The sequence below is a fragment of the Cavia porcellus genome, unplaced genomic scaffold, assembly GCF_034190915.1.
Source record: "Cavia porcellus strain 051 isolate PalLab524CR breed Dunkin Hartley unplaced genomic scaffold, mCavPor4.1 scaffold_49, whole genome shotgun sequence".
NCBI classification, from domain to species: domain Eukaryota; kingdom Metazoa; phylum Chordata; class Mammalia; order Rodentia; family Caviidae; genus Cavia; species Cavia porcellus.
In genome coordinates, this window is record NW_026947532.1 from 1090328 (window position 1) to 1100449 (window position 10122).

General features: G+C 58.4%; 1 protein-coding gene across 2 annotated transcripts in view; it reads right to left on the reverse strand.

The window, feature by feature from the left end:
- The window catches only part of Notch1 (notch receptor 1), a 39144-nt gene extending 38473 nt beyond the window's left edge, over positions 1-671 (reverse strand). For both annotated transcript variants that reach the window (XM_063244119.1, XM_063244118.1), the window contains exon 1: positions 442-671. In XM_063244119.1, coding sequence (XP_063100189.1) covers positions 442-502 — 61 coding nt within the window. In that variant the 5' untranslated portion in view covers positions 503-671. The remainder of the gene's footprint in view (positions 1-441) is intronic.
- Positions 672-10122: the final 9451 nt, after the last annotated feature.

Below are 10122 nucleotides of genomic sequence, written 5' to 3' on the forward strand. Positions count from 1 at the left end.
ACTTCTCCCCAAGCGAAAGCGCCTGCAGGTTCCGCGCACTCCGACACCGGCAGGAGGGACCCCGGTATCCCCGTTGGCGGCCGCCACCCAGACCCCACACCGCGCGCCCCTACATCCGCCCCCTCGCGGGCTGGCGGCGAAGAAGGAGAGCAAGTGGCCCCAACAATCAACAGGAAGCCCAAGCCGAGCCGCTTCAAACCGAGAAGGCGTCGGCAGCGCACCGGCCACCCCCGCGGAGAGCCCCGCGCGCGGCGCCCGGGGCGGCAAAGGCCAGGCCGGGGACCCCGTGTCAGGCTCCGAGCCCAGCAGCAGGGTCCCTGCCCCGCGGCTCCCGGCTTCCCACGTCCGGGCCCACTCCCAGCTCCCGCCCCCCCGGGGAGCGCGGCCACAGCTAAAGTTTGGAAGCGCGCGTAAAGTTGCGGGCGCGGCGCGGGCTCCTACCTCTCGCAGCGAGAGCGGGAAGCAGAGCCAGGCACAGCAGGGGCGCCGGGAGCCGCAGCATCCCTGCCCGCCGTGCCCGCGCCCGGCCTCGCGCCTATGCTCCGCGCGCTGCGCTGCGCTCCGCCTCCTCCTCGGCCCGCGGCGCCGCTGGATCTCCGGGCTCCCGCCCGCCTCGGCCCGGCTCGTTCCTCCGCCGCGCTCGCGCCCGCGCCCTGCGCTCCCTCCCGCGGCCGAGGCGCTAGTGAGGCGCAGGGCGGCCGCGCGCTCCGCTCCCGGGGTCCGCCCCGCCCCCGCGGGCTCGCCCCGCCCCGTTCGCGGCACCCCCGCGCCCCCGCCCCGCCCTGAGTCCCTCTCCTCCTCGGCCCCGGGGCGCAGCCCGGTCCCGACTTGCAGTTTGAGGACCGCATGGCGCTGGCGGCTGGGGCACAGCGGGTTCGGGACTACTTGTTTAAAAGTTTTCAGCGACCAAAGTTTGAGCCTGGACTGCGGAGGGATCCGCTCTCGCCACCGCCCTCCGCGACATTTGGGGACAATTTGCATCTCAATGGCGCTGGAGGCGAGGGCGGAATGGGAAAGAGAAACCATGTCCACGGATCTCGGGGCTGGGGACGGGGACGTAGGAAGGAGCTTTTGAGGCCAAGTTTGGGCCACCCCGAGCCTGTGCCCTGGGCCGCGATGGGTGCGTGGTTGGCCGGGCGACTGGGCTCCCAGAAGCGCGATAGCCGCGGCTTTAAGACCTTGAGCCGTGACTTCTGGGGCTCTAGACCCCGAGGGACTGTGGCGCTTCTCCCGCAGCCTTAGCCAAGGAGCACGGGGCACCCCGAGGGATAGCCGGCCAGACGCCTCGCGCGCTCCCACAGAGGAACTGTGTCTGGATGCTCCGTGGTCACTGTCCTCTCCCTATCCCTGGCGCCGCCGCCTAAAGTGGCCCCGGAAAAGGCGCTCGTAGAGACCCGCTGGCAGCACCAGTGCAGCCTCTCCCATATGCCCCTTCCGGATGACTTACTTCATGAGATGCCAGACTTGGGCATCCTGTGCCAAAACCCGTTAACCTCTGGGCTCCCGAAATGACCCCCAGCTCCTTGTAACAACCGAGGCTCACTGGTGTGCAGCACCCCTCCCACCCCAGCACGGAATGGAGCAGACCAGGTGCCCACAGGAGCCTGGTGTCCTGGGATGTCCTGCAATAGGGGCGGTGGGGGTGGAGGACCAGGGGCCTTAAAGGAGCAGGAGGACTGGAGGAATGGAAGCCCCAGAGGCTGGGCAGGCGACCCTTGCCCGAGGAGGCTGCCAAGGTGGGCTGCTTTCTCGCCTCTCCTCTCGCCTCATGGCACACCTGTTCCTGGAGCACATGCACAGGGTCGAGGCCCTCCCTGTCAGCCGGTGCCCCGCTCCTCCCAGCCTGGGATAGCAGCTCCAGGTCAGTGCCCCAGAGGAGGCGCCGAGGCAGCAGAGATGTTTATGTAACACAGCCACAGCCAGAGGAGCAGTTTCCATAGAAGGAAGGGCTGCAGTCTCACAGCTCCCAGGCTTCCCACACTGCTTGTCCCTCTATGTCCTGTGGACAGGGCCCAAGGCTTCAGCTGCCACTGCCCATGCCAGACATCCAGGGGACCCCAGGCCCAAAGTACCTATCCTGCAGCCTAGTCTGGGAGCCAGGCCTTAGACTTCTGGAGCAGAGTAGAGGATCGAGCCCTGGGGCAGGAGCCCCACTCCATCCTTGCCCCAGTGGTGCCCACAGCCAGCAGGCAAGAATGACCTTCTCTGACAGCTGCTGGGTATGTGCCCAGAAGGAATCGCGTGACCTGCTGCTGGGGCCTCCAGGGGGACAACTGGGGTGCCCTAGGGACAGCTGGGGTTGAAGAGAGGCCAAAGGCAAGGCAGTAAAGCCCTGAGGCCATCCCTCCCTTGGACCTAAGAGGGGCAGCCCCCACCAAGAGGGAGTGAAGCTTTTCATTCACAAATTAAGCCTGGGATTTCTGCCACCCTTCACTGCCAGACCAGGGACCAGTCCTGATGACCTGGCCTGGAGACTTTCTCTGGGGTCAGGGGACCTGCAGTGACTGGCAGTGGGCATTGCAGGGGCACTGGGGAAGCTAGAAAGAAACAAGGGAGGTACATACCTCCCCACCCCACCCCACTTCCCACTCCAGCAGCCCAGAGGAAGCTTCAAGACGCTGAACAAAGGTAGGTACAGCAAGGCCTCCACGATGGGAGGCCACTTCTGCCCGGACAAGGTGCTCACAGAACACCCCTGGCAAGACACTGAATGCAATGTCTGCTTCTAGGCTGGCTATGCCCTGCAGCAAGGCAAGGCTGCAGAATGGCGTGCAGAGGTGTGCAAACCTGGGGCCACCTCTTCTCCAAAGTTGCCTGCAGGTTAGCATGGGGAGGCCACGTGGGGACATTGTCAGGAGGGGCTGGGCAAGTCCTGCGGGCACTGCCAGGGCAGAGATCTATACCTAAGCCAAAGGGCTTCCCCTGCCAGAAGCTGGGCTTCTTCAAAAGATAGGTGATGGCACACAGGGACCCTGGTGCACCTGCTGTGTCCTCAGCCCCAGGTATCTATGGTGGAGGCCCCGGAACTCTTCGGTCACCAAGTGACCTCAGCCTCTGCAGAGGCCAGTGGATTGAAGTCCCCAGGAGTCTCAGGGCAGCTGGCTGGGTCTCTGCAGCCCCGCTACTCCTCCGGGAGCTCATCTTGGCCCCCCTGCCCCTTGCATGCCCTGGAGCAGTGGAGCAAGAAGGACCTCTCAGGACAGAAGTGGAGTCTGCAGATACCATGGCTGACAAGACAGCTTCAGGGGTGGGTGCAGCCCAGGGGTCATGATTTCGGGGCACAAGCCAGGCCCTGGGTCCACCTGTGGCTGCACATGGGAGATTGGCACAATCAGGCGGGACAACATACAGGGAGGGGCTGCCCTTGCAGCTGACGTGGGCTCGGGAGACCTCACCGGGGCACAGAGGCTGGGGGTGGGGGTGCCCTGGCCTGCAGATTGCCAAGAGGCCCCGCATTGGAACTTGATTTTCTTTCTTCTTCTTCTTCTTCTTCTTCTTCGTCTTCTTCTTCTTCTTCTTCTTCTTCTTCTTCGTCTTCGTCTTCGTCTTCGTCTTCTTCTTCTTCTTCTTCGTCTTCGTCTTCGTCTTCTTCTTCTTCTTCTTCTTCTTCTTCTTCTTCTTCTTCTTCTTCTTCTTCTTCTTCTTCTTTCTTCTCCTTCTCCTCCTCCTTCTTCTTTCTTTCTTCTTCTCCTTCTCCTCCTCCTCCTTCTCCTTCTCCTTCTTCTTCTACTTCTTTTTTTTTTGAGGCAAAGTTCACCAAGTAGTTCAGACTAGTCATCCTCTTGCCTTAGCCTCCCAAGTGCTGGGATTACGGTGTGTGCTGTAAACAAGGTTGATTATAAAACATATCTAAGGTCAGGCATGGTGGTGCACACCTGTAATCCCACACTGGGGAGGCTGAGGCAGGAGGATTGTTGCAAATTCGAGACCAGCCTGGGCTACATAGTGAGCTAAAAGCCATACTGAGCTGCATAGCGAGATCCTGTCTCAAAAAAGACAAAATAAATAAATAAATAGATAGATATATAAAATAAAAAAATAAATAAAATGCATCTAAGATGCTTGTGGCCCTTGAGCCAAAGTCCAAAGCAGTGGACAGAGCCCCCTGTAGCCACCCCAGCCAAGCTGCAGCCCAGGCCTGTGTGTCAGCCTCTGAGACCAAGAGCTGGACTTTGGTCAGCTGGCCCACTGTGGGGCTTTGGTTTTTCCTCTACTGACTGATTTCTAAAGTCCTGTCTGTATTTTCCTAATAAAACAAGACTACACATTTCCTGAAGACCTGAGTGGCTTCCATGGCTTTAGCATTCCCCCGAGGGCCAGGACAGGCCAGACACTCAGATTACACGAAGGGCTGGAGCTGCACCCTGCTTGTGGGGGGTCCTCACGTGTCCCCTGCACCCTGACCACATAGCCTTGGGAGCTACACAGATGCACTTGACTTGGTACTGGTGAACGATGGAGGGACAGGGGCCCACCTGGCCTGCTCATGAGCTCCTCAGGATCATCACCTGGCCTCCCGCAGACCTAATGGAGTGTGGCCTTGACCAACTCTGAAACCGGTGCTCCTCTTGGGCCCAGATACAAGGACAGTGGCCCCACATGTGGCCAGGGCCCTGTCCAAAGGCTTGTCTGCATTGCCATCCCAGCAGTCCCCAGTCAGGTTCCCAGAGCCAGTGGCCCAGGAGTGTGCTGCCCGGGCAAATCCCCAGACAGTGTCAGCTGCAGAACAGGGGAGCTGCAGAGACTCAGCTAGCGTGGCCTGGGCTGGCGTGGCCTGGACAGTGTACCCACAGCTCGAGAACAGCTCTGCCTATGACCTGGCACTGTTCTCCCAGGGTTGGGTGGCACAGGCTGGGTGACCACGCTGGCTGGGGCTCAGAGCCACCTGTCTGTTCCTAATGCTCACAGCATAGCTCCCAGTGCAGATGCAGGAATGATAGCAGGTGACCTCAGCACTCTGAGGAAGGGAACCCTCAGCTGCCTCAAAGCCTTTGCTGGGCTGAGCTAGGCTGGGGCAGGGTTACTCAGGGTCCACAACCCACTTCTGGGGGTTTCCTGGGGCCAAGGGAAGGTTAAGGGGGAGCCCAGCGTGACTCCCACTGAGGTCCCCTGAGAAGCTGCCAGGCCTGCCCAGACCAGGAGCCGCAGCAGTAGGACGATGGGTGGGTGGGGACGGGGATGTGTGGCAGGGGCCAGGCGGCCAGGAGGCTGTCACCACGGCCATCAGATAGAGGGGATCTGAGCAGAGTGGCAGCCCAGCAAACCCTGGGGTCAGACCCCGGGTCTCAACAGCTGGGGCTCTGGGGCCCCTTGGTCTTGGGGGAGGGGAGCTACCACCTAACACCCGGCCTGGCCCCCAGCCTGCTGAGGCTCAGAACTTTCTCCAAAAGGAAAAGGCCCCAGGGGACGAAACCGTGAGGCTCCTCCCCTTGGCTCTGGCCAAGTCAGCCTTGGAGGCTGAGTCACTGAAGAGCCTGGCCCTCAACAGCACCCCTTCCCTGCCTCCTCCCCCTCTTCCTTCCCTGTCTCTTCCTCCCTCTCTTCCTTCCTCTTTTCTCTCCTTCCCTCCTTTCGAGGGGTAAAAATATCCAGAAAGTTCTGTGTTTTGCAAAGTTCATGTCAGCCAGACATAGTGGCACAGGCCTGCGATCCCAGCCCTCTGGGAGGCTGAGGCAGGAGGATGGCAAGTTTCAGGCTAGTGTGGCCTACTTAGTAACTTACTGAGCAAGATCCTGTCTCAAAATGAAAAATAAAAAAGTTGGGGAAAAAAAAAAACAGTTGGGAGTGTGGCTCAGTGCCAAGACTCTGGGTTCAATCCCCAGCCCCCCTCCACCCCAATGCTCCTTTAAATTTTCCCAGGGACCCCAGTGGGCTTCCCAAGGTGCGGATTCTACTCTCCTTGCTCCCAAGCCCTGGGTAGGGATTCCTCAGGGAGTCTGAGTTTCCTGGAATTTGCTCCAGACACATTTAGGTACGTTTAGAGCTTCCGTCCGCCCCCACATTCCCCCTACGACCCCCTCTTAGAAAGAAAATGGGCCTGGAACCAGGGTTTGAGTTACAGGGGGCTCAGGGAGTTGCGCTGGTGCGGTGGCGGGAAGCACAGACATTAGCAGGTATGGCACATCTGTGAGCTATTTTCAGATCCCCAGAGGGAAGGGAAAAAACCCCAGCAAGCCTTTAAGCAAGACCAGAATTCTTCTATATTTTTGCCTTGACAGCTAAAGGAAAAAATTGCCAAAAACCAGAGGCGCTGCTGAGTTGGCGTGGGAATGTCCATCCAGCCAGCCGCGTGCTCCGGGCCATTTAAATAAAAACAGGCGTCCAGCCATGGCAGCAAATGCCCGCTGGTGTGCAGCATCGGCCTCGGTGGACAGAACCCAAGAGGGGCTTGGGTAATGCCCTGCTTCTCCTCGTTGCGCCCCTGCACACCTTGTCACAGGTAGCGCCTCACTGGCAACCTTGGGGTGCAGTGGTTCTCAGACTCGGAAGGGCTTCAGTGTTTCCAGCGGGGAGAAGATTCCTCAGCACTGCCTGGCACTGCCTCTGACTCCAAGGGTCCCCACTGCCCACCACTGCCACTTGAGGGAGTGACTTGAACCCAGAGGCCATAGGGGCTTCCCTCTGCTAAGTGCCCGCTCTATCACACTCAGTGCCAGCTGGGTACAGCTGGGGGCAGAGCAGTGGGGGCCAGGGCTCACCATGGTGGGGTGCTGTGGAGGACTCCTCTCGCATGCCCCTCTGTGGGGACGGTGGTAGCTAAGTCCTTGTGGCCCAGGTGGCGCTCAGGAAGGGCTGTGGAGGGCTCTTCACTCGGGGTGGAGGGCTCAGTCCTCCCTTTCAGAAGCTGGGGTCTTAGGCCTGGGGGCAGCTGGTACTGTCAGAGCTGTGAGCCCCACAGATCCTTCTGGAGGGGCAGCATAATGCACCAGAGCCAGCAAGCCTGCTCCTCCTCGGGCTTCCCAGGAGAAATGGGGCGAGGCCTGGAGGCTGCTGCAGCTCCTGTGGGTGCCGTCACCTTGCTATCCTCCGTCTGCCTGTGGCTATGCACCCAGGTCCCCCGCTGGCTGTGGCTGCCCTGGCTGGGTCCCTTGACACTGACTTGGGCTCTAGGTGCCAGGGACCAAGACAGAGTTTTTTCTTTGTTTCATTTTGTCTTTGTGAGACAGAGTCTCAATTTGCAGTTCGGGGTGGCCTTAAACTCACTGTGTAGCCTGGGCTGGCCTCAAATCACAGCGATCCTCCTGCCTCAGCCTCCGAGTACTCCTGGCTCTGAACAAGATCCTTTGTGGTGGGGCTTGTGAGTGTGGGAGGAAGATGACATTAAGCAGGTGTGTCCAGGGCTGTGAAGGTCACTGGGTTTAGAGCCTAGTGGTACCATTTTAGTAGGGATCAGGCAGGAGGTGACCAAGGAACAGAGACCCCAGAAGGGGAGGCAGGGGCTGGCAGGTATCGGGGAAGGGGGTTCTACCTCACAGTCTGAGCTCACTGCCTTCTCTTGTCCTTTTCCCATTTCTTTTTTTAACATTTTTTTTTTTGTCTTTTTCATTTTTATCGGTGCCAGGGATCGAACTCACGACTGCCTGCTTGCAAGGCAGGCACTTATGCCACTGAGCTAAATCCCCAGCCCCCCTTTTCCCATTTCTTATAACCATGGTGCCTTAAGGAGTGGAGGACAGGCAGCCGGGGATGGGATGGCAGTGTGCTTTGGGTTTCCTGCCAGGACAGCATGCCTGGTTGACCACTTGCCTTGCCTGTGGAGGCTTAGGGTTAAAAGTGCCCCCCAAGAGATAGGCTGGACAGAGACCCTGAATCTGAACTTGTGGCCTTGTTTGGAAGTAGGCCCTTTGCAGATGCCATCAAGAAGGAGTGAGATGGCCCAGGAGTAGGGGTGAGGAAAGAGTGACTGAGGGGCCCCAAAGACCAAGGAGCTGGAGGAAAGGGGTCCTCCCTAAGCCCAGGGACTGGGCTCCTTGTACCTGCCTACAGACCACTGCGCTCCAGAGCTGGGCAGGCACAGCTGTCTAAGCTTGGAAGCCACATGGTTTGTGGCATTCGGTAGCCAGGACTGTTTGCAGGGCAAGGCCATCTTTGAGCTGCGAGGTGATTCTTAAGTATCACAGCTTTGACAGGGGTGTAGACATGAAGGAGGAATTCAGGGCTGTCCCAGGGCCAGCCAGGCACCTGTCTCCACTGCCCTGCAGCATGGGGCTGGGCAAGCCTCTCTCTCAGCAAACAACATAATGACATCTTTTCAGCTGCTAATCACTAAGTGCAAGTAGGGCCTGGCATTTGCTTGACGGTAGAGAGAGCTCCACATGCCGAGTCCAGGGCAGGTGGACTCCAGCTGTCACCCAGGTGGGACACAGAGCCAGCAGCCCCTGCATGGCCCAGGCAGGACCCAAGGCAGCAGCCGATGGCGGAACCAGGCTTGGGCCAGCTGATTCCCTGACTCCAGCACCGGAGAAAGGATGGAGCACCCAGGTGGAGTCTGCTGGGCTACGAACATTCTGAGAGGACCGTAAAAGCCGGGATTCAGCAGAGGAGGAGGGCAGCACATCCAAATGTGGTGAATCTTCACCGACCCTGGGCCTCCTTGGCTGTGAAGTGTGGCTGCACCCAGTGTCTGCAGGAGCCTCAGCTGAGTCCCAATCTGAACCCCGACTCAGTGGCTCTCCCCGACAGTCAGAGCTTGAACCTCAGCTTAGGAATTAGCAACATTTGGGGAGTCCTCGAGCAGGTTGATATGGGCCTGGAGAGATAAGTGCCCGACCCCCAGATGCACAGCTCCGACCCCCCAGAATGTGAGCTCCACTCTGGGTGTCCTAGCAACTTTTCTTGATGCTGAGGCAGAATACCTGATGCCCTTATAAGTTAAGGGAGGAAAGGGTTATCTGGCTCACAGTCTGCAGAGGTCTCGGTCCATAGTTGGCTCCAAAGTGGGGTGGCTTGGCAGAGGGCATCACAGAGGAGAAACCACTCATGGCAGGCAGAAGGCAACAGAGCATCCAGGGACCTTAGCAGCCTCTTTCTGTCAACTTTATATTCTATCCAGGCTCCTGGAGTTAGGACAGGTGCCAAACCAATGCATGGGCTGAGTTAGTAACCATCTACCCTGAGCTCCTGCATCACACAGCCTAGATGCAGCCACCTTTGAAAAAGCCCCCACCTATGACTATATGAGGCTCTGGGGGACATCTAGACACAAGCCATAACACGGGTCCCCCCAAAAGTGACGTTTTATGAAAAGGACCTCCATAGCCAGGAGGCACCAACAGTGATGATGTGGCAGGCCACCAGGACTATCATCAGACTCCAAGAGGGGGGTCATCACAAAGGTCCCCTCATTCCTAGTCTGCTCATTGTTTGACATGAGGCATGGTCATACGTGTGTATAATGGCCACACTACTTTGGGAGGCTGAAGCAGGCAGCTTACAAGTTTGAATCCAGTCTGGACAACTTATCAAGACCATATCTCAAATTTTAACATAGGGAAAGGGCTGGGGGTAAGGCTTAGTGTGAGGCCTCGAGTTCAACCCCCTGCACTGTGAAGAGAGAGGTGGACAGTGAACAAGAGGGTGATGAGAGACATAAACAGGACCACAAGGGAATGCAGTCTGACGGGGAGATCCTCTCAGGAGCACCCCACTGCCAGGGTGGCGTCTAAACTTCCAGGGGGAAACTGAGGCAGGAACCCCCGGGCAGGAGCCTCACTGGTGATCATTGGGGGATCTGTTTTTCCAGGCTCTATTCTTTCATCTCTTCCAGTGGGGAACAACTTTTTGTTTTTCACCTAAAGCCAGTTTAGGGAAAAAATTGTTTATCTTTACGAGTTACTTCCTTTTTAACACAAATAAAAGGACTCTTCCTGTTATAAAAATTCAATGAAAGCCAAACAGAAAGCATCTCATTGCCCTGGTCCTGCTGCAAAGAGCCTCACTCCCACGGGATGTCTGTGTTACTTCCCTCCTATACCCCACCAGTCACAGGGAGCGGTGGGGTGGGGGAACCCAGTGGGCATCCAGCTTCTCCTCTTGGCTCAGAACTCTCCCCTGCAGCCTCCTAGCACCCCAAGGTTCAAAAGCAGCCTACACTGGCTGAGACCTACTAAGGATGGGGTGGGC